General features: G+C 54.3%; 3 protein-coding genes across 8 annotated transcripts in view; 2 read left to right on the forward strand and 1 right to left on the reverse strand.

Annotated features, from left to right (window-relative positions):
- Positions 1-5019, forward strand: part of FBXO17 (F-box protein 17) — a 34793-nt gene extending 29774 nt beyond the window's left edge. For 3 of the 4 annotated variants that reach the window (XM_017506559.2, XM_037730674.1, XM_017506558.2), the window contains exons 4-6: positions 1417-1512; positions 2546-2681; positions 4543-5019. In XM_017506559.2, coding sequence (XP_017362048.1) covers positions 1417-1512; positions 2546-2681; positions 4543-4686 — 376 coding nt within the window. In that variant the 3' untranslated portion in view covers positions 4687-5019. The remainder of the gene's footprint in view (positions 1-1416; positions 1513-2545; positions 2682-4542) is intronic. The other variant, XM_017506560.2, reaches the window with a different exon arrangement.
- A 1989-nt stretch (positions 5020-7008) lies between these two features.
- MRPS12 (mitochondrial ribosomal protein S12) lies at positions 7009-9548 on the reverse strand. Its single transcript, XM_017506562.2, has 3 exons — positions 9097-9548; positions 8753-8820; positions 7009-7695 (listed from the first exon to the last, which is right to left on the reverse strand). The coding sequence occupies exons 2-3, from the start codon at positions 8799-8801 to the stop codon at positions 7328-7330; spliced, it is 417 nt and encodes a 138-aa protein (XP_017362051.1). The 5' UTR covers positions 8802-8820; positions 9097-9548; the 3' UTR covers positions 7009-7327.
- On the forward strand, positions 9201-22352 carry SARS2 (seryl-tRNA synthetase 2, mitochondrial). Of its 3 annotated transcripts, XM_017506540.2 has the most exons (17): positions 9336-9626; positions 12341-12436; positions 15778-15807; positions 15971-16047; positions 16438-16507; positions 16588-16642; positions 17558-17621; positions 17851-17956; positions 18920-18967; positions 19201-19309; positions 19596-19641; positions 19727-19814; positions 19901-20010; positions 21317-21410; positions 21502-21594; positions 21738-21803; positions 21895-22352. In XM_017506540.2, exons 1-17 carry the CDS (start codon positions 9360-9362, stop codon positions 22015-22017), a joined length of 1542 nt encoding a protein of 513 aa, XP_017362029.1. In that variant the 5' UTR covers positions 9336-9359; the 3' UTR covers positions 22018-22352. The 3 variants fall into 3 exon arrangements, with proteins under 3 accessions (XP_017362024.1, XP_017362029.1, XP_017362023.1); XM_017506535.1 differs by lacking the exon at positions 15971-16047 and having other exon boundaries at positions 9201-9626; positions 16367-16507; XM_017506534.2 differs by lacking the exon at positions 15971-16047 and having other exon boundaries at positions 15775-15807; positions 16367-16507.
- Positions 22353-22367: the final 15 nt, after the last annotated feature.

Raw genomic sequence — 22367 nt, forward strand, 5'->3', positions numbered from 1 at the left:
GTTGACCAGGATGGTCTCAATCTCTTGACCTCGTGATCCACCCGCCTCGGCCTCCCAAAGTGCTGGGATTACAGGCGTGAGCCACCACGCCCGGCTAATTTTTGTATTTTTTATAGAGAAGCGGTTTCGCCATATCGGCCAGGCTGGTCTCGAACTCCTGACCTCAGGTGATCTGCCTGCCTCGGCCTCTCAAAGTGCTGGGATTACAGGCCTGAGCCACTGCGCTGGGCCAGTTTCTGGCACTCTGTTCTATTCCTTTGGTCAGCTTACCTGTCCTTCCAGCAATACTGTACTATTTCTGTTATTATGGCACATTCTAATTTGAGGAGAGGAACCCCTGAGCTAACAACAGTTAGGGAAGGAACATACCGTTACTAGACTACTAGAGGTGGGGGGAGGAAAGAGCTTCTGAAACAGGAGGAGGGAGTGCTGGGGAGCTGTGCCTTTTCCTGGGGGACACGGCAGTCCCTTGGGAAGGACCTAAGGGGATAAATACCCTGATTTTAGTCACCTCCTTCACTTCCATCCCCTGCTGGAGCGTCCCATTGGCTGATCCAACAGGAAGCAATGGGTGACAGAGACCAGGCCATCCAGGCCGTCCAGCTTTAGACCCGGGCCCTCACACTTTAGGAGGCCACAGAGCTCCCTGCTCACATGTCTAGTATGTGGCCTTCATTTGTACTCATGTCCTACATGGCTATGATGATTACAGATATGCAGCGGCAACAGAACTGAGAAGGGAAACCGAGCAGGCGAGAGGCTGGGTGTGTGTGGCTGCATAACTTTGGCTTTTACTGTGACCCACAGGGACATTCCAAGCAGGAAGATTTGTGATCTGACTTCTTATTATTATCATTGAGTTAGGGTCTCAGTCTGTTGCCCTGCTGGAGTGCAGTAGCAAGATCATAGGTCACTGCAGCCTCGACCAACTGGGCTCAAACCATCCTCCTATGGCCAGGCTGGTTTCGATCTCCTGACCTCAAGTGATCCACCCACCTAGGCCTCCCAAAGTGCTGGGATCACAGGCATGAGCCACCGTGCCCAGCCCCATGTTCTCTTCTGATTAACCTTAGTCCTGGGGATGCTTCCTGATTCCTACTTTATTTGCTCTCCTTAGCATAAGAACATGTACTCGCTATAAATGACGAGGAAGAGACTGCAGGGACAAAGATGAGGGGAAGGCCTTCACAGAGGTCAGCCGCCTGGAGCCTGGAGCAGGGTGGAGAATGGCAGAGGGGATCCGAGAGGCCAAGGAGAGATGTATAGCCCATCATACATCTTCAAGTCTGCTAGAGCAAACCTTGAGGGCTGTGTTAGAGAGGGTTCTCAAGGGAGGCTTCTTGGAGGAGGTGGTTTCTGACTGTGACTTGAATGCCAGGACTGTTTGCCCCACCCCCTGCCATCTCTCCTTCCCAGATGGTGCTTCAAGAGGCAGCTTGTGGACTTGGTGATGGAGGGGGTGTGGCAGGAGCTGCTGGACAGTGCCCAGATTGAGATCTGTGTGGCTGACTGGTGAGTGAGGAGCAGCACCGTGCCCTGGGAGCAGCAGCAGGCTTGGCAGCGGCTCTGCAGCAAAGGCTCATTTCCCGCCCCATCAGCCCCATGAGTTGTGGCTGTCACTGCGCACCCTCTGTGATGGGGCTGAGAGAGGGAAAGTGATGCAGAACCAGGGAGGGTAGAGCCTTGGTGAGGCCAGAACCCCCACTCTGCCCTCCTGCCCATCCTTTTTCCAGCAGGCCAGGGTGGTCCACAGGGGGCCACTGACTGGCTTGATACCCTTCTGAAACAAGACACCTCCTCCCGCCCCTTCGTGGATGCCCAGGACCTCCAAAGGGGCGGGAGCACAGTGCCCTGTGAGCCGACGCCCAGGGAGCATGGTTGGGACAGGGCTGGCTTCAGAGCCTGCGGGCTTAGGATGAATGCCTTCTTCCCAGAGCACCCAGGTTGTGCCCCAAAGCATTCCAGCTCCTCTTTCAGGCTGTGGCTCCTCCACAGAAAATCTAGTCTCTTTCCTGGGGCGCTGGCTCTTCCCTGAAGGCATGAGGTGCCTGCCTGTACTGGGGTTCTTCCCTAGAGCATCCTTTCCTGTCCCCCAACTACCCACCCCAAAGCCTCCAGAATCAACCCCAGGACCACCCAGGCTCCGCCCCCAGGCTCTGGCTCCACCCTAGGATCACCCAGGTTCCTCCTCCAGGCTCTGGCTCCACCCCAGGACCACCCAGGTTCCTCCTCCAGGCTCTGGCTCCACCCCAGGACCACCCAGGCTCCTCCTCCAGGCTCTGGCTCCACCCCAGGACCACCCAAACTCCTCTCTCAGGTTCTGGCTCCATCCCAGAACCCAGGCTCCGCCCCCAGTTTCTGGCTCCACCCCAGGACCACCCAGGCGCATCCCCTAGAGGTTCCCAGGCTAGGATGTCTCCAAATGTGGTTCAGATGTGCAGGACCCTCATCAAGATGCAGGAAGGCCCAGCCCTCAGCCTCCCAGACCGCAACCCAGAGAGCTGACTGGGTGGCAGGGGCATAGACGCTGACTGCCGCCTGGCAGGTGGGGCGCCCGAGAGAACTGCGGCTGCGTCTATCGGCTCCGAGTCCGCCTTCTGGACGTGTACGAAAACGAAGTGGTCAAGTTCTCAGCCTCACCCAACCCAGTCCTTCAGTGGACTGAGAGGGGCTGCCGACAGGTGGGTCCAGACTGCCTTCCACCTCCCCGCTAACCCGCTAAAGGCACACACAACCGGGCTCTCACCTGCTCGGTCTCCTTTCTCAGCTCTCTTGCTGCCAGAAATCTATAATCATAGCAGCTAAGAGTTATTGAGTCCTTCTTACATCCCAAGCCCTGTGTCAAGAGGTTTACATATTGATTCATTTCATTAGCACAACAGTTTAATGTTCAGCAAACACTTATTGAGTATCTACTGTGTGCTGGGCACTGCTCTAGGTGCTGGAAATGCAGTGGTGAAGCAAAATCCTATCTGCATTCTAGAGCTGAGGAAACAGAGGCACGGGGAGATTACGTGACTGTCCCAGTGCAGAGGTGGATTCAAGCCCAATCTGGCCCCTATACTTTTTTTTTTTTTTTTTTTTTTTTTGAGACAGAGTCTTGGCCTATGGCCCAGGTTGGAGTGCAATGGAGTGATCTTAGCTCACTGCAACCCCCACATCCTGGGCTCAAACGATTTTCCAGGCTCAGCCTCCCAAGTAGCTGGGATTATAGGCATCTACTACCACGCCCAGCTAATTTTTGTATTTTTAGTACAGATGGGGTTTCACCATGTTGGCCAGGCTGGTCTTGAACTCCTGACCTCAGGTGAGCCACCCACTTCAGCCTCCCAAAGTGCTAGGATTACAGATGTGAGCCACCACACCCAGCTGCCAATGCTGTCTTGATCCTCACACTTCAGTTACCAAAGTAAATATTTTGGCTGGGCACAGTGGCTCTTATCTGTACTCCCACCACTTTGAAAGGCCAAGGTGGGAGAACAACTTGAGGCCAGGAGTTTCGGACCAGCCTGGGCAGTACCGTGAGACCCCCATCTCTACAAAGAAATTAAAAATTAAATGGGCACGGTGACTTGTGCCTGTAGCTGTAGTCTCAGCTACTCAGAAGGCTGAGGCGGGAGGATGGTTTGAGCCCAGCTGGTCGAGGCTGCAGTGAGCTATGATCTTGCCACTGCACTCCAGCCAGGGCAACAGACTGGGACCCCAACTCAAAATAATAATCATAATGAGTCAGATCACAAGTCTCCCTTCTTGTAATGCTCCTGTGGCTATGTCTCACAGTAAAAGCCAAAGTTATGCAGCCAAGGAAAAGAAATGAAGCACCAGTTCATGCTGCAATGTGAATAAACTTTGCAAACATTAAGCTGAGTGAAAGAGGCCAGATGTGAAATGACAAATACTTTATGATTCCACATATATGAAATATACACTAAGATTAGTGACTGCCAGAGGCTGGGGGAGGGAGGACTTGGAAGTGACAGCTCGGCCGGGCACGTGGCTCATGCCTGTAATTCCTTTGGGAGGCCAAGGTGGGCGGATCACCTGAGGTCAGGAGTTTGAGACCAGCCTGGCCAACATAGTGAAACTGTCTCTACTAAAAATACAAAAATCATCTGAGCATGGTAGCAGGTGTCTGTAATCCCAGCTACTGGGGAGAGTGAGGCAGGAGAATCTCTTGAACACGGAGGCAGAGGTTGCAGTGAGCCGAGATCACGGCACTGCACGCTAGCCTGGGCGACAGAGCGAGACTCTGTCTCAAAAAATAAATAAATATATAAAATGGTGAACTTTGTTTTATGAAAATTTTATCTCGACTTTTTTAAATTGCAAAAAAAAAGAAAAGAAAAGAAAAAAGAAAAAGCCAAAGTCGTCCTGTGGCCCACAAGGCCGTGATCTGCCCGTCACTTCCCTGACCCTTCTCCTGCTCCTCCCCTCACACAGCTCCAGGCATGGCCCCATCTCAGGGCCTTTGCCTCTCTGTTGAGGTGGAGGAAGAGAAGGGGGCTACAGGCCCTCACCCTCTCACTCCCCTTCCCCCTGCAGGTCTCCCACGTCTTCACCAACTTTGGCAAGGGCATCCGATACGTATCTTTTGAGCAGTACGGGAGAGACACGCGTTCCTGGGTGGGGCACTATGGTGCTCTCGTGACCCACTCCAGTGTGAGGGTGAGGATCCGTCTGTCCTAGTGACTGGACTACTGTCTGCTGGACGTCATCAGTCAAGACCAGTCTTGCAGCTGGGTGCGGTGACTCACGCCTGTGGAATTCCAGCAGTTCAGGAGGCCGAGGTGGGAGGATCACTGGAGCCCAGGAGTTCAAGACCAGCCCGGGCAACATAGTGAGACCCTGTCTCCACAAATAATTTTTAAAAAATCAGCCAGGCATGGTGGTGTCACCTGTCATCCCAGCTACTTGGGAGGCTTGGGTGGGTGGATTGCCTAAGTCCAGGAGATCAAGGCTGCAGTGAGCTGTGATTTCACCACTGCACTCCAGCCTGGGCAAGAGAGTAAGACCCTATATTTAAAAAAAAAAAAAAAAAAAGACCAGCCTTGTGGCCAGAAGCCAGAGGATACCCAGAGACAGTAGAGGTCGCATGTAGCTGATTCTCAGCACACCTTCCATGAACCGGCTTCCTGCTGCTTCAGCGTGGTAGCCGTCATGCTATGTGACAAACCAGGCTGCTCACAGCTTCCTCAGCCTCCCAGGACGGAGGTGTCAGGAAAGAGACATTTAGTTCGTTTGCCCGCAAATTGTCTCCTGCAAGGATCTTGGTAGACTCAGTCATAAAACAGAGGCTAAACCAGGATTTGTAAAAGAGGGGAAAGCTGCTGATGCAGGGAGCAGAGACCTACCAGCATGTTTTTGGGGTAACGATCACTGGCCGGGAGCAGAGGTCAGCAGGGGCAGTCTGTCCCTTGAGACCAACAGGGTCATCTGCTGTTTGGGGTGGTCTCTGAGATTCCCCCACGGGGCTGTGTGACTGACCATCTCTGTGCAGCGTGGCCAGCACTGCCCATCAGCATCTCCTGTTTAGGCCAGGCCCTCTCTCGTCGGAATTCCAGAATTCCATCAGCGGCCAAGTCACCCACCCCCACCTCCTGCCCTTGCTTTGAGGGGCAGCCTCCTGCCAGGTAACACTTCCTTTTCTCCACACCCCTGTATAGACTCCTGGAGCAAGGCGTGCCATGAGGAAAAGCTCTCCCGTCCCCCATCTCCCGTTACTTCTCTATTTCCCAGCTAGGCATGGCCAACAAACTAGCTCAATAAAACTGGTGCTAAATACAAGGGGACGGGCGAGTTTGATCTGTAATCAATGCACTTGTCCGCTACCAGTTCTGATCCTAAAAGACTTTGCGGCCTCATGTTTACAATCAGGAGACCCTCCGGAGGCTGTGTGCCAGGCGCCGTGCAGAACGCGGAGACGGCTATGATGCACCGAACAGCTCTCAGGATGCACCCTAATCAGCACCATTTGGTCCAGGCTCAGAGTGTAAATGGCCTGCCCAAGGTTACCCAACCAGTAAGTAGGGGAGGCAGGGCTTGGATCAGCACTGGGCCCCAGAGCCCAATGGTACAAACAGTTTCCATATCTCTTTTTCTTTTTTGAGATACAGTCTCCTTGTCGCCCAGGCTGCAGTGCATTAATGCAGATCTCGGCTCACTGCAACCTCCATCTCCCAGGTTCAAGCGATTCTCCTGCCTCAGCCTCTGGAGTAGCTGGGATTACAGGCACATGTCACCACACCTGGGTAATTATTGTATTTTTAGTAGAGATGGGGTTTTGCCATGTTGGCCAGGCTGGTCTCAAACTCCTGACCTCAGGTGATTGGCCTTCCAAAGTGTTGGGATTACAGGTGAGCCACCGTACCCCGCCCCCACATCTGAAATCTTATATGGCCAAGCATGTGATCATGTACAGTCAGTATTACCATCAGTGCCATTTTCCAAGGGAGGAAACTGAGGCCCACAGGGGGGACTAACATAGCCAGGTCTCATAGCAATTATGACAGGGAGCCAGGATTTGAGCCCAGGTATGTCAGACTGATAATAATATAAAAACAATTCCACTGGCTGGCCATGGTGGCTCATGTGTGTAATCCAGCATTTTGGGAGGCCAAGGTGGAAGGATCTCTGGAGGCCAAGAGTTCAAGACCAGCCTGAACGACAAAGCCAGATTCCCACTTTAAAGAAATGGAAAAATAAGCCAGGTGTGGTGGCACACACCTGTGGTCCCAGATACTCAGGAGGCTGAGGCGGGAGGATCGATTGAGCCCAGGAGGTCAAGGCTGGAGCTTTTTTTTTTTTTTTTTTAAGAGAAAGAGCGAGACTTTGTCTAAAAAAATGAAAAAAAGAGTAGCGCTGTGTGTTATGCACTAGAGCACCGAATTTAATCTTTACCAAACCAAACAGAGGAGATACCACCAAAGGAGCTATTTTCTGGAGGAGGAAACTTAATGTCAGACATGTCCCTTGCCACAGTCACACGGAAGGCAGATATTCCACAAGGGATTCACTTCAGGAGCGCCAGGATCTGTTTATTAAAACCCCTTCCCAGCAGAGGGCAGTACAATGTCTGTCCCCGCAGAAAAGGCCCCTCAGGCCACCCCTCTGAACACAGGAGCCAAAGGGTGTGCACACAGTGGCACCCTTTGCACCCCCAGGACTCCTATGGTTTAATAGTGGTCCTGATGGAAGAGGCAGAGCCAGGCTTTGAATCCAAGATTGGCTGCCTCCAGAAGCGCAAGAGCCAGCATCTGAGGACCCTGCTGCAGCCCGGAGCGGAAGGTTCATGTTCTGCAGGGTGCCCAGCCCATTGGGCCCCCAGCGGTCACTTCTTCTGCACGTGGCCACAGTCATACTTGCCACGCACAACGGTGAGCTTGACGCCTGGCAGGTCCTGCGTGCGGCCGCCCTGCACGAGGACAATGTGGTGCTCCTGCAGGGTGTGGCCCTCCCCGGGGATGAAGCAGATGGCCTCACGGCCCGTGCTGAGCCGCACGCGGCAGCACTTGCGATTGGCAGAGTTGGGCTTCTTGGGCTTGCGGGTGAACGTGCGCAGGACCACACCCTTCAGCTGCGGCCGGCCTTCCGTGGGGCCCAGCTTCCGAGGCGGCCGCTTGGGAGGCCCCAGGCGGTGCATCTGGTTCAGGGTAGCCATGGAGCAGGTGGCCCAGAGCCGGGGAACCAGGGCTAGGCCTGGAGAGGGCCGAAAGGGGTTATCATCCCAGAGAACAGATCTTAGTGTAGTGGCAACTCAATTTTGGTGTTCTAGGCATTGTTTCATGCACTTTACAAGGATGCATTTATTCATGTCTAGCGGTATTTACAGATCAAAGTAATACTAGCTAACATTTACGGAGCAACCACCACGCGTCAGCTTCTCTTTTAGGCATTTTGCGTGAATTAACTCATTTTATTCTTCAAGGAACCTTTTTGAGACAGTCTAGCTCTGTTACCCAGGCTGGAGTGAAATGGCGTGATCTCCGTTCACTGCAACCTCTGCCTCCTGGGTTCAAGCAATTCTCCTGTCTCTGCCTCCGGAGTAGCTGGGACTACAGGTGCCTGCCACCACACTCGACTAATGTTTGTAATTTTAGTAGAGACGGGTTTCACGGTGTTGAGTCAGGCTGGTCTCAAACTCCTGACCTCAGGTGATCCATCCACCTCAGCCTCTCAACGTGCTGGGATTACAGGTTTGAGCCACCGTGCCCGGCCAGGAAGCATTACTTTTAATGCTGTTTAAAATAATAATAGGCCCAGTGGGTCACACATGTAATCCTAGCGCTTTGAGAGGCTGTGGAGGGATCACTTGAGCTCAGGAGTTAAGAACAGACTGGAAAACATAGGGAGACCTCCGTCTCTACCGAAAAAAAAAAAAGAAAGAAAATCAAAAAATTAGCTGGTTGTGGTTCTGCAGGCCTGTGGTTCCAGCTACTTGAGAGGCTGAGACAGGAAGATCACTTGAGGCCAGGAGGTCGAGATTGCAGTGAGCTGTGATCACACCGCTGCACTCCAGCCTGGGCGACAGAGGGAGGGCTTAGATAATAAAATTGACGCAAACCCCGCTTGACACGCAGTAGCCCTCCATGCAGCTGCTTCCAACCTCTTGCTCTAGCAGCCCTTGTTCCGCCAAACCCCACCGTGTTTTTCCATCCCTGGGTTCCCTCGGGACTCTGGCGGAGGCACACGATAACCCAGAGTGAATAACCCTCATTCCCTAGCCTCGTCCCTGAAGCCCGAGTCCCCCACTTACCACAAGTTAGGGACGTGTTGAGGCCACGGAGAAGGCCAGACCAGGACATCCTGCCGCCTGGGCCGTCCCTGTGGTAGGAGATAGGAGACTCAGAAAGGAGGGAAAAGTGGCCGCTCCCCAAATGGTCCCCGATCCGTTCTCAGGACCTTCTGGGTTAAATCAAAGGAAGTCCTTCTTTAGGGATAACTACAACCCCTCATGCTGCTAACAGAAAGTCCCTCCGTAAATTTAGCCTCGCTCTGAGTGGTCTCCGAGGACCCAGCCACTCTCGCCCGCACATAAGAGGAAGTGGGAAACTGGGGAGAGAGTCTGGTAGATTTGGAGGACCCCAGGATTCCACCGACCTCAAGGGCTCCAGCGGTGAGGTCGCGGACACGCTGAAACCTGCCTCTAGCCTCTTCCGGGCGCTATCCGTGCAGGGATTGGCTGGTTCCGCCTTCGCGTCACCGAAGAGGCGGGACACAGACGGCGATTGAGCGACGACGGACTCTATCTCCGTCAACTTTCCTCAGGATATGATTGGCTCGTCCCGGTCAGGAGTGCTGCTTTACAATTGGTCTAAACGCGAAGTAGGCGGGACGAAGTGCCGCCCTGTTCCTGGTCCAAGATGGCTGCGTCCATGGCTCGGCGCTTGTGGCCTTTGTTGACTCGTCGGGGGCTCCGGCCCCGGGAAGGCTGCATCTCCAACCACAGTCCAAGGAAAAGTTTCGCTACAGAGAAACGAAACAGGAACCTCTTGTACGAGCATGCGCGCGAGGGCTACAGCGAACTCCCTCGGCTGGACATAGAGCCGCTCTGCGCATGCCCAGAAGAGGCCGCACGCGCTCTGGAGCTCCGCAAGGGGGTGCTGCGCTCGGCGGACCTCCCCGCGATCGTGAGTGCGCCTGCGCCGGCCGGCGGGACAGGGTGGTTTGCTTTACGGAAGAATTGGGTTTGCAAGATGCGTTCCAGCAGGGGGCGAACTTATTGCAGGAATTTTAGTTCCTTCCCAAGTTGAGCCAACGTCTTGTGCATGGCCCCCCTTATGTGCCAGTTGTCCAATGAGTGCTGAGGCCTTACTATGTGCCAAAAATGCCTACTGTGTCCTAGATACCCGTTATGTGCCTCTTTCATACTGCTTGCTGGGTACCTACTGTCCTCTAGAAACTTGCTATGTGACATTGTCCTCCGTTCTCCAACCTCATGCCAGCCTTACCCTAAGACCACGAAGGAAGGCCGGGCGCGGTGTCTCACGCCTGTAATCCCAGCACTTTGGGAAGCCGAGGCGGGCGGATCACGAAGTCAGGAGTTTGAGACCAGCTTGGCCAACATAGTGAAGCCCCGTCTCTACTAAAGATACAACAAATTAGCTGGGCGTAGTGGCAGGCACCTGTAATCCCAGCTACTCGGGAAGCTGAAGCAGGAGAATCGCTTGAACCCGGGGCAGGGGGCAGAGGTTGCAGTAAGCCGAGATCAAGCCATTGCACTCCAGCCCCGGCAACAGTGAGAGACTCCATCGCAAAACATACACACACACACACACACACACACACACACACACACACACACGAAAATGGGAGCCAAGTGTGAATCGGACAGGGTCGGGGTTGGGATGTGTTGGAGCGCTTGCCTTTGGAGAGAGGTTTAGGGAGAGTTCTGCACCTCCCCCTCACCTAGCAGGCAGTTAAATAGGGTTATTTAATGAATGAATGAATGAATCCATTAATGAATGGTTCTATTAAATTGACATTTAAGGTGCAACTATATGTTCCAGTGTTCCAAATGTTGCAAATGTGCAGTGAATAATAATACAATTGCTAGCACTTACAAAAGGGAATTAGAGGCCAGGCACACACCTATAATCCCAGCACTTTGGGAGGCTGAGGCAGGCGAATCACGAGGTCAAGAGATCGAGACCATCCTGCCCAATATGGTGAAACCTTGACTCTACTAAAAATACAAAAAAAAAAAATAGCTGGGTATACTGGCGAGTGCCTGTAATCCCAGCTAGTCAGGAGGCTGAGGCAGGAGGATCACTTGAACCAGGGAGTAGGAGGTTGCAGTGAGCCGAGATTGCACCACTGCACTCCACCCTGGCAACAGAGCAAGACTCCGTCTAAAAAAAAAAAAAAAAGTGGGGGCGGGGGCGGGGAATTAGAACCGGGTTCACCATATCTCTGTGGTGAGGTGTTAGGGATGGTGGGGTCCCATGTTTTCCCAGTCCTCTCTTGGACTCCCCCACCGGCCTGTTTGATGTGCCTTATACACTTTAACCTCGTTTAATTTTCACGATAACTCTATGAAGTAGTTGCCATTATTTCCCCTATTTTATCAGAGAGAAAACTAAGGCCCCGAGAAGCTAATTCACTTGTGCTAGGTCATGCAACTGGAAGTGGCAGAATGGGATTTTTTTTTTTTGAGACAGAGTCTCCCTCTGTCACCAGGCCCCAGGCTGGAGTGCAGTGGCACAATCTCGGCTCACTGTAAGCTCCACCTCCCGGGTTCAAGCAATTCACTTGCCTCAGCCTCCCCAGTAGCTGGGACTACAGGCGCACACCACCATGCTTAGCTAATTTTTGTATTTTTAGTAGAGACAGGGTTCCACCATGTTGGCCAGGATGGTCTCAATTTCTTGACCTCGTGATCTGCCTGCCTCAGCCTCCCAAAACACTGGGATTACAGGCTTGAGCCACTGCGCCCGGCCAGAGTGGGAATTTTTACCTGTGTTTCCTGGCTCCAGAATCCACTTTTTTTTTTTTTTTTTTAAGAGACAGGGTCTTGTTCTGTCACCCAGGATGGAGTTCAGTGGTACAGTTATAGTTCACTGCAACTTTGAACTCCTGGGCTCAAGCAGTCCTCCTGCCTCAGCCTCCCATGTAGCTGAGACTACAGGCAGATACCACCACACCCAGCTAAACTTTTGTATTTTTGGTAGAGACAGGAACATGCTATGTTGCCCAGGATGGTCTTGAACTCCTGTGCCCAAGTGATCCTCCTGCCTTAGCCTCCCAAAATTCTGAGATTACAGGCGTGAGCCACCACACCCAGACTCCACAGTCTTAACTATCCCACTGTGCCCTCTCATGACCTGAGTTTACAGTTTAGTAAAAGATAAATATTTTTTATTTTTGAGATGCAGTTTTGCTCTTGTCTCCCAGGCTCCAGCAGTGGTGAGATCTCGGCTCACTGCGCCCTTCATTCGCCTCCCAGGTTCAAGTGATTCTCCCGCCTCAGCCTCCCGAGTAGCTGGGATTACAGGCACGTGCCACCACACCCACCTCATTTTTGTGTTTTTAATAGAAATGGGGTTTCACCCTGTTGGCCAGGGTGATCCTGACCTCAAGTGATCCGCCCACCTCAGCCTCCCAAAGCACTAGGAGTACAGGTGTGAGCCACCACACTCAGCCAGTGTGTCTTAATTCTGGGCAGCTGTGTGGCCAGCTGAACCTCAGGGCATTCCAATACTGAAAGGGAGGAGGGCAAGATGGCCTCTGAGGGCTAGGCAGGGATCTCTGCCTCACCCCGCCGCAGATCCAGGTGTCCAGTGGGCTCCAGAGAGAAGGGCAGGAACAGTGACTGCTCACCTCCTTCCCTCTTATGTCCACCCAGATCTCGACATGGCAGGAGCTGAGGCAGCTGCGGGAGCAGATCCGGAGCCTGGAGGAAGAGAAGGCAGCCGTGACGAAGGCAGTGCAGGCCCTACTGGTGAGCGTGGGGCCCTGAGTGGGTGGGGAGTGGCTGCAAGCGTGTCTCTCGACACAGGTAACAGGAAACTCAATTTAAAGAGCTTGAACAGGCTGGCGCAGTGGCTCATGCTTGTAATCCCAATTACTCGGGAGGCCTAAGTTGGAAGATCACCTGAGGTCAGGTGTTCGAGACCAGTCTGGGCAACATGGTGAAACCCCACCTCTACTAAAAATACAAAAATGAGCTGGCATGGTGGCGGGCACCTGTAATCCCAGCTACTTGGGAGGCTGAAACAGGAGAATGGCTTGAACCCAGGAGGTGGAGGTTGCAGTGAGCCGAGATCACGCCATTGCACTCCAGCCCAGGCAACAGAGTCAGACTCCATCTATAAATAAATGAATAAATAAATAAAAATAGCATGAACAACGTGGACATGCATTTCCTCACATGGCACACCATGCAGGACCCTGGCATCCCTAGGGTTGATTGATTAGTGTCTCTTCCAGCATCCCCAGCCCAGGTGCTTTTCTGTTCTCTGCACCGGCAACATCATTGCACCGATCTTTCCTCAGTTTCCCCATCAGGGTTTCCAGATGGCTGCTGTAGTCCAGCGTCTCCTCACATGACTGTGCCAGTGGGGGGAGGAGACAGGGACTTCTCTGGCTTGAGTTCCTTCTCCAGCAGCAAGGACACCTTTCCTGAAGCATCCAACAGAGTCACCTCGTGTCGCCGGGCCCAGAGCCCCACCCCACCACAGTTGCTCAGGCAGACAGCATAGACCAATTGGAGACCAGCCTCAGGTGGGGCCCATGTCCCCTGAACTGCAGCTGCCGGGGAAGGGTGAACTGAGTCAGGGTTCTGTGGGGAAGGAGAAAGAAGGGATTTTTTTTTTTTTTTTTTTTTTTTTTGAGATGGAGTTTTGTTCTTTTTGCCCAGGCTAGAGTACAACAGCACAATCTCAGCTCACCGCAACCTCCGTCTCCTGAATTCAAGCAATTCTGCCTCACCCTCCCAAGCAGCTGGGATTGCAGGTGTGCCCCACCACACCTGGCTAATTTTGTAATTTTAGTAGAGATAGGCTTCTCCATGTTGGCCAGGCTGGTCTTGAACTCCCGACCTCAGGTGATCCGCCTGCCTTGGCCTCCCAGCCAGGATCTTTATTTTATTTTATTTTTATTTTTATTTTTTGAGACGGAGTCTCACTCTGTCACTCAGGCCGGAGTGCAGTGGCTTGCAACACCCTCTGCCTCCCAAGTTCAACTGATTCTCCTGCCTCGCCCTCCCAAGTAGCTGGGATCACAGAGATGTGCTACCATGCCTGGCTAATTTTGCATTTTTAGTAGAGACAGGGTTTCACCATGTTGGCCAGGCTGGTCTCGAACTCATGACCCCAGGTGATCCACCTGCCTTGACCTCCCAAAGTGCTGGGATTCCAGGCCACTGTGCCCAGCCTGGAAGGAAGGATCTTGGGATAGACAACCAAAAGCATCTGCAACAGAGGGCTTAAAAAACAGTCATGAGAAAAGCAGACCTTATGTAGAAATCGCTGTGCACCCTGCCAGGTGCTTTCCACACCCTTAGTCCTCACAACAACCTCTGACACAGGACCCATACAAACCCAGTTTTACAGCTGCGAAAAAGTGAGGCCCTAAGACATTAAAACAGACCTAAGTGGCCAGGTATGGGGGCGTGCGCCTGCAGTCCCAGCTACTCTGGAGGCCGAGGCAGGAAGATCACTTGAGTCCGAGAGCTTGAGGCTGCAGTCAGCCTCAAACTGTGATCACACCATCACACTCCAACCTGGGCAATAGAGCAAGACCCTGTCTCAAAGAAAAAACAACCCAACAAAGTACCTAAGTTTCACAGCCAGGAAGCGGGAGAGGCAGGGTTTGCACCCAGGTGGTTGGTTTGCAAGCCTCAGGCTGTGTGCGTCACCGACAGCCAGTGAAAGCAGCGCAATGGATCGTCTAATGTCTTTTGAGTGCTAACTCATCTTTTCAGCGAAGCTGCGTGTTGGGCAGGGCAACAGCAGCCCTGCCGGGCGTCCTGTTACCATCCCACTTCACAGATGGGGATACTGAGGTTCAGGGGGGCAGACGTTTGCCCAAGGGCTCGCAGCAGGTAGGTGCCCAATATTCAGACCCAGGCTGTCCAATTCCCTCAGCTGCTTAGGATCATGGAAGGTTCAGAATGTCGAGGGCCCTTGGTTGCAGGCCCTCAAACGCCTCTCCACACCCCCATTTTCATATCTACACACAGAGTATATAAGTCTGTTTTCTTTTTGAGACAGTCTTGCCCTGTCGCCCAGACTGGAGTACCGTGGCACAATCTTGGCTCACTGCAACCTCCGCCTCCCAGGTTCAAGCGATTCTTCTGCCTCAGCCTCCCGAGTAGCTGGGATTACAGACATACGCCACTACACCCAGCTAATTTCTTTTTTTCGTTTTGAGATGGAGTTTTGTTCTTGTTGCCCAGGCTGGAGTGCAATGGCGCAATCTCAGCTCACCGCAACCTCTGCCTCTCGGGTTCAAGTGATTCTCCTGCCTCAGCCTCCCAAGTAGCTGGGATTACAGGCATGCGCCACCATGCCTGGCTAATTTTGTATTTTATTAGAGACGGGGTTTCTGCATGTTGGTCAGGCTGTTCTCAAACTCCAGATCTCAGGTGATCTGCCTTCCTCAGCCTCCCAACGTGCTGGGATTACACTTGTGAGCCACCACCCCCAGCCCCATTTTCACACTGCTATAAAGAATACCTAAAAGTGGGTAATTTACAAAGAAAAGAGGTTTAATGGACTCACAGTTTCACGTGGCTGGGAAGCCTCCGAAAACTTACAGTCCTGGTGGAAGGCGAAGGGGAAGCAAGGCACTTTCCCTTCCACGTGGTGGCCAGAGAGAGCTAGTCGGGGTAACTGCCAAATACTTTTAAATCAGCAGATCTTGTGAGAACTCACTGTCACGAGAACAGCATGGGGGAAACCACCCCCAGGATCCAATCACTTCCCACCAGGTCCCTTCCTCTACAGGTGGAATTACAATTTCAGATAAGATTTGAGTGGGGACACAGAGCAAAACCATGTCACAGGGTTTGCATGAATGCTTGCCTTCTAGAGTGGATTGTGAAGAACCCAGGTCATGGAGAGCTCTATACATGGAGCCTGGCGTGGAGGCAGGACAGCTGTAGCTGTAATTACTGTTAATTATCTTGTCTCTGTAACGTCACCAATAGAGAAACTGAGGTACTGACAGAGCAGGAGACTGGGATCCTCTGGCCTTGTTTGACCTTTGACCCTTCCTTTTTTCTCTTCCCCACCCTCAACTTCATCAGCCTAATCACCCACCCTGTCTCTTTCCTGGCAGGCAAACCGAGACCATGGTGAAGTGCAGCAGGTACTGTGGGGAGCTGATGTCCTGTCCGGGGTGGGGGGTGGGCAGGGAGGATACTCTGCCAGTCACCATTCCACTATTGTAAGTAACAGAAAACAACTCAAACAGGTTTAAGGGGGGGAAAACAATAGGCTGTATTGATACATGAAACTAAAAGCAGCTTCAGGTGCAGCTGGATCCAGGCACTGGCTCCATATTTGGTCCTGCGTTTCTTGCATTCCCAGGCCATCTTTCTTCCCTTGTGTAAGTGGGAGGCAAAGTGAAGCACACTTTCCTGATAGCTCCAGTTAAAGTCCTGGGGCTGATTCTCATGAGTTCAGCTGGCATCGGGTGCCTATCTCTGAGCCAGTCATTGTGGCCAAGGCAATAGAACGTTCCAGTTGGCCAGGCCTGATTCTTTGCCCCCACGAATCTGCCGTGGGGTGGTGAGGGAAGTTCCTGCAAAGACATTCAGGATGCTGGGCCCAAGAAGAGGCATGAATGTCCACCACAGGGGCTCTGCCAGTCAGGATCAAGGTCACACTGGTTGAGGGAGTCCCGATCCCACCCGTGCTGCCCCCAGGACCCCCAGTACCAGAGTCTGCGGGCACGCGGCCGGGAGATCCGGAAGGAGCTTGTTCCCCTGTACCCCAGGGAGGCGCAGCTTGAGGAGGAGTTCTACCTGCAGGCGCTGAGGCTGCCCAACCAGACCCACCCAGACGTGGTGAGTGCCAGGCCGGGCGGCAGGGAGGCCAGGGGCCCACCCAGGGCCACCTTCCCGTGACTGCTGCTGTCTCCCTGCAGCCCGTCGGGGATGAGAGCCAGGCTCGAGTGCTCCACGTGGTCGGAGACAAGCCAGGTGGGCCACACCCCAGGCCTGGGAGCTGATGAGCCTTGGGGTGTGGGGAGTCTGGGCTTGGGGACCCCCACAGTCTGGGAACGTGGCTGGAGCCTGGAAAACTGGTACTACAGGAGGTGGCTCCAGCTTCCTGCCTTGACCAGGCTTGAGCTGTCACTGAGAGGTGGTCCTAGGGTTTTCATTCTTTCTCCCTCACCATTGGGCAGACCCACCCTGTGTTGTGTGGGTGTGTTTGGTGTGTGTGTGTATTGTGTGTCATGTGTGTATCTGTGTGTTGTTGGTATCTGTGTATCTGTGTGTGTCCATGTATTTCTGTGTCATCTGTGTGTCTGTGTGTATCTGTGTGTGTCTGTGTGTGTGTCTGTGTGTATCTGTGTGTGTCTGTGTGTGTGTCTGTGTATATCTGTGTGTGTCTGTGTGTATCTGTGTGTGTCTGTGTGTGTGTATATCGGTGTAGGTGTGTGTGTATCTGTGTCTGTGTGTATGTGTGTGTGTGTGTCTGTGTATCTGTGTGTCTGTGTGTATCTCTGTGTCTGTCTGTCTCTGCCTCTCTCTGACCCCTTTGCTTTGGTCCCTGTCTCCAGGGCTTTTCCTCCCGGACTCTATGTGTCCTTCTCTCTGATTCTCCTCCTCCCGCCTCTCCTCTGTTTCTGACTCTGCCTTCCCCACCCCGCCCCCTCTTAATCCCCTCTGCCTCCATCTCATTTCCTCTCCCTGTCTCTGCCTTTCTCTCCCTCCCTCCCTCCCTTCGCTCACTCCCTCTCCCTCCCTTTCTGAGCCCTCCTCTCCCTTCTCCCTTCCTGCCCCTCCTTTCCTTTCTCTCGCTGTCCCTCCTCCCTCCTGTCTCTGGAAGCCTTTATCTCAGCTGTGTCCCTCTCTGCCTCCCTTACACCAGTGCTTTTCACCCACATCTAGCTTTCTCCTTCCAACCCCGGGGCCACCTGGAAATCGGCGAGAAACTCGACATCATCCGTCAGAAGTGAGCCCCTCTCCTGGCTCCCAGCACCCCATCCCAGCCGCTGGCGCCCCGACAGCTGGTGGCCACTCCTGCCCCTTTGGCTTCATCGTGAGATGTGGAAATGCCATGAATCTTTGATGCCCCAGCCCCACCCAGCAGCTGGGCTTCTTCCCCCGGGTGTTTGTGTCCCCACGTTCCCTGCCAGCCTGGCCCATGTGCACACCCACCTGTCTCTCTGTCTGTCTCCCAGGCGCCTGTCCCACGTGTCTGGCCACCGTTCCTATTACCTACGAGGGGCTGGGGCCCTCCTACAGCATGGCCTGGTCAACTTCACACTCAACAAGCTTCTCCGCCGGGTATGGGCCAAGATAGGAGGGCTGCCTGGAGGGGGTGGCATCGAAGCTGAGCTCAGAGGGCTATGGGGTCACTGCTCTGCCCTAGTCACTGCTCTCAGAGCTTCACTTGTATCATTGACACATTTAGTCCTTGTGACAACTTCATGAAGTGGGTGCTGTCATCATCCCCACTTTGGAGAGAGGATTGAGGTCCAGAGGGGAAGGTACCTAGCCCACGGTCCCACAGCCAGTCTGGAGCTGGGCCTCGAGCCTGTGCTTGCAACCACTGCACCTCACTGCCTGCTTGTGGTATAAAGGGGCAGCTGGGAATCATGCATCCATGAAAACACGGCAGGGGCTGGTTGCATGGAGCATTGGTCATGGTGAGGGACTCAGACATTTCCAGAGGGTACTAGGGAGCCATGGGAGGTTTTTAAGCAGGCGAGGGCACGGCCAGACCTGTACTTTTTATTTTATTTTTATTTTTATTTTTTGAGATGGAGCCTTGCTCTGTCACTCAGGCTGGAGTACAGGGCCACAATCTTGGCTTGCTGCCACCTGGACCTCTTGGGTTCCAACCATTCTCCTGCCTCAGCCTCCCAAGTAGCTGGGATTACAGGCATGTGCCACCATGCCGGCTAATTTTTTTTGTCTTTTTGATGGAGTCTTGCCCTGTCACCAAGGCTGGAGTGCAAAGGCACCATCTCCATGCTGGCTAATTGCTGTATTTTTAGTAGAGATGGGGTTTTGCCGTGTTGGCCAGGCTGGTCTCAAACTCCTGGCCTCAAGTGATCTGCCCGCCTCAGCCTCCCAAAGTGCTGGGATTACAGCTGCGAGCCACCGCGCCAGCCCCTGCCTCAGTTTCATCTGAGGACGAAGGGTTTTGGAAGCCGCTGGCACTCTCTGCAGCACCCCTTCTTTGGGGCTGAGCTTGGCACCTGGTGGGGGTGCCAGCTCTGCTCACTCACCCTCTCTCCTGAACAGGGCTTCACCCCCATGACGGTACCAGATCTTCTCCGAGGAGCAGTGTTTGTGAGTGAGGCCGCCCCGCTCCCCTCAGCCACCTGGGTGTCAGGTCCTGTGTTGCAGGTGCCTGAGGCAGGGACACCTGAGGAGACCGCCCTGGGGCTGAGTTGAGGGGGCCAGGCCATACCAGGAAGGCCAGGGTGACTCCAGATGTGTCCAGGGGAGGAGCTGGGGTTGTGACTGTAAAACAGGAGAGGCTGGGCTTACCCTGACCCCTGTGGCCTGGCCTCCTCCCTCAGGAAGGCTGTGGGATGACACCAAATGCCAACCCATCCCAAATTTACAACATCGACCCCTCCCGCTTCGAAGATCTCAACCTGGCTGGAACAGCGGAGGTGGGGCTTGCAGGTGAGCACCTGCTTGGCACTGGGGGAGGAGCGGGAGCGATGTGGGAGGACAACTGGGAGCATCCAGGGGCAGCTGGGGGTGGTTGCCTGCCTAGAGCAGCTTAGCAGCCCCAGGGCCAACATGAACGGTTGTGTAGGTTGTTTACTGCACAACTGTACAGTGACAATCAAGCCCCATGCCTTGACCTGGGGTTTCATCCACCAGAGGGAGTGCCTCTTATTCTCACAAAGGCTTCCTCGGGGCACTGGCAGCCCTGGCTCACCCTGTGGTCCCCTTCTCCTCCCAGGCTACTTCATGGACCACAGCGTGGCCTTCAGGGACCTGCCAGTCAGGTGACACCTGGTTTCCTCAGACCTTGACCCTACCTGTGACATTCACTCTGCCCTCCTTGACCCGACCTCCCCTGCTCTCTGCCAGGATGGTTTGTTCCAGCACCTGCTACCGGGCAGAGACAAACACGGGAAAGGACCCCCGGGGGCTGTATCGAGTCCACCACTTCACCAAGGCTGGTGTCTCGGGGAATAAGCGGGCCTGGGGTGGGGGTCACCCCAACAGCTCAGAGCCGCCTGACTCCCTTGCCCTCTGTCCCAGGTGGAGATGTTCGGGGTGACAGGCCCCGGGTTGGAGCAGAGCTCACACCTGCTGGAGGAGTTCCTGTCCCTTCAGATGGAGATCTTGACAGAGCTGGGTTTGCACTTCCGGTGTGGAGAGGGGCTGGGGGCCGGGATGGCTGGGGTGGGGTAGGGAGGGATGACGGGCTGGCTAGCTCCTGCTTGGTCTCGAACCACCTCTCCAGCCCTCTTGTTGCCCCGTTTTCCTGTATAGGGATTACAGGGGCATAGACAGGATTCCCTATGTGTGCCCGTGAGCCTATGGTCCGTCACGGGATTAACAGAAGCAAGAGTAGCACAGGGTGCCCCAGGGTGGAGACCCAGGCCCCTTTCCTCCTGCTGCCCACCCACGCTCCCTGGGCCGCTACCTCATCTGTCTTACCTGTGCAGCTTTTTTACCACCCAATGGGAAGCGGGGCTGGGAAAGGGAGAAGCCAGAGGTTGCAAGCCCCACTTCCCCTCACCCTGTCAGGGACACGCAGCTTTCAGGAGAGGCTGAAAAATGTGGGCTGCTTTTCTGGGTGACCCATTGTAAAAAAAAAAAAAACTGGAAATGTAGGCTGGGTGTGGTGGGTCGTTCCCGTAATCCCAGCACTTTGGGAGGTTGAGGCGGGAGGATCACCTGAGGTCAGTCAGGAGTTCAAGACCAGTCTGACCAACATGAAGAAACCTCGTCTCTACTAAAAATAGAAAAGTAGCCAGGAGTGGTGGCACATGCCCGTAAGCCCAGCTACGTGGGAAGGGGAGCGAGATAATGGCTAGAACACAGGAGGTGGAGGTGGTGGTGAGATGAGATCGTGCCATTGAACTAAAGTCTGGGAAAAAAGAGCGAAACTCGGTCTCAAAAAAAAAAAAAACCGACAAAACCAAAAATACAAAAAATTAGCTGGGTGTGGTGGCACACACCTGTAGTCCCAGCTACTCGGGAGGCTGAGGCAAGAGAATCACTTGAACTTGGGAGGCGAAGGTTGCAGCGAGCCAAGATTGCACCACTGCACTCCAGCCTGGGTGACAGAGCAAGACTCTGCCTCAAAAAAAAAAAAAACCGACGGTGCTGTTATAGAACGCTCGAATATGCAAACGGCCACTGAACAGCCGGTAGACCCTGCCATGTGCCTTTCCTCCCCCATCAGCCTCCCTCATGCCTCCTTTCTGTATGCCGCCTTGTCCGTCACCACCCCTGGCCTCACGACTCTCCTTTCCCTATCATCTCCTCCTTTTTATATATTTTTTTGTTTTTTGAATAGATGAGGTCTCCCTATGTTGCCCAGGCTGGTCTCGAACTCCTGGGCCTTTTCCTGCTTTTTGGCTGCCTTTTCTTCCATTGCTTCCGTTCCTTCTCCCTGTTCCTCCTCTCACCCCCTGACCTTCACCACGCCTTTGACCTTGGCTGCAGGGTCCTGGACATGCCCACCCAGGAACTGGGCCTCCCCGCCTACCGCAAGTTTGACATTGAGGCCTGGATGCCAGGCCGTGGCAGCTTTGGAGAGGTGAGCCCTGCGCCACTGGACACGCAAGGTGGGAAGGAGGACAGACCAGCCCCCATCCCTGATGTGCTCAGCCTGCCACCCCCCACCCCAGGTCACCAGTGCTTCCAACTGCACGGACTTCCAGAGCCGCCGCCTCCACATCATGTTCCAGACCGAAGCTGGGGAGCTGCAGTTCGCCCACACGGTGAGGCCCGCACAGCCTCCTGCCCTCGCGCCCTCGCCCCCTCGCCCACAGCCTCTGTCACCCTAGACCCCCCCACCTGGGCCCTCCCCGGGCCGGGTTTGGGGTGGGCTGGGCGGCTGATTCCGAGCATGGCTGTCTAACAGGTGAATGCTACTGCCTGTGCTGTCCCTCGCCTCCTCATCGCACTCCTGGAGAGTAACCAGCAAAGGGTAAGGGGTCGAGGGTCCCACGCAGAGAGTTCACTCAGTATAGGGGAGGGGTGGGGCGTCTGCAGCATCCTGAGGCCTGCTCTGTCCCCAGGACGGCTCGGTGCTTGTGCCCCCCGCCCTCCAGCCCTACCTCGGCACTGATCGGATCACGGCCCCCACCCATGTGCCTCTCCAGTACATCGGCCCCAACCAGCCCCGGAAGCCTGCAAGCTGAGAACCCACCCACGGCAGCCCTTGGTGTCACTGCTTCCTGGAGCTCAGGAGATCTCAGACACCTGGGACCTGTGTTCCCGAGCCCGTCCTGACTTGTGCGACCCTCCTGTCAGCTCCACGCCTGGGCCCCTGGACCCCGGGTCCACCTCTCCTCTATCCCTGTGCCTCAGAGTCAGTCACTGACCCTGCTTTCATTGAGGGTCCCTGTGGGAAGCAGGACATCTGGGCTTTACGGTTCTAGGGATGGGAGAAGCAGAGGAAGAGGCCTCCATCCCTCCTTCCTTCTTCCCTCCCACAGTGCTGAACAAAAAGTCCCCAATAAATGGTCAGGATGAAGGCCTCTGTGGATCT

The sequence above is a fragment of the Cebus imitator genome, unplaced genomic scaffold, assembly GCF_001604975.1.
Source record: "Cebus imitator isolate Cc_AM_T3 unplaced genomic scaffold, Cebus_imitator-1.0 Scaffold356, whole genome shotgun sequence".
Classification (NCBI taxonomy): Eukaryota; Metazoa; Chordata; class Mammalia; order Primates; family Cebidae; genus Cebus; species Cebus imitator.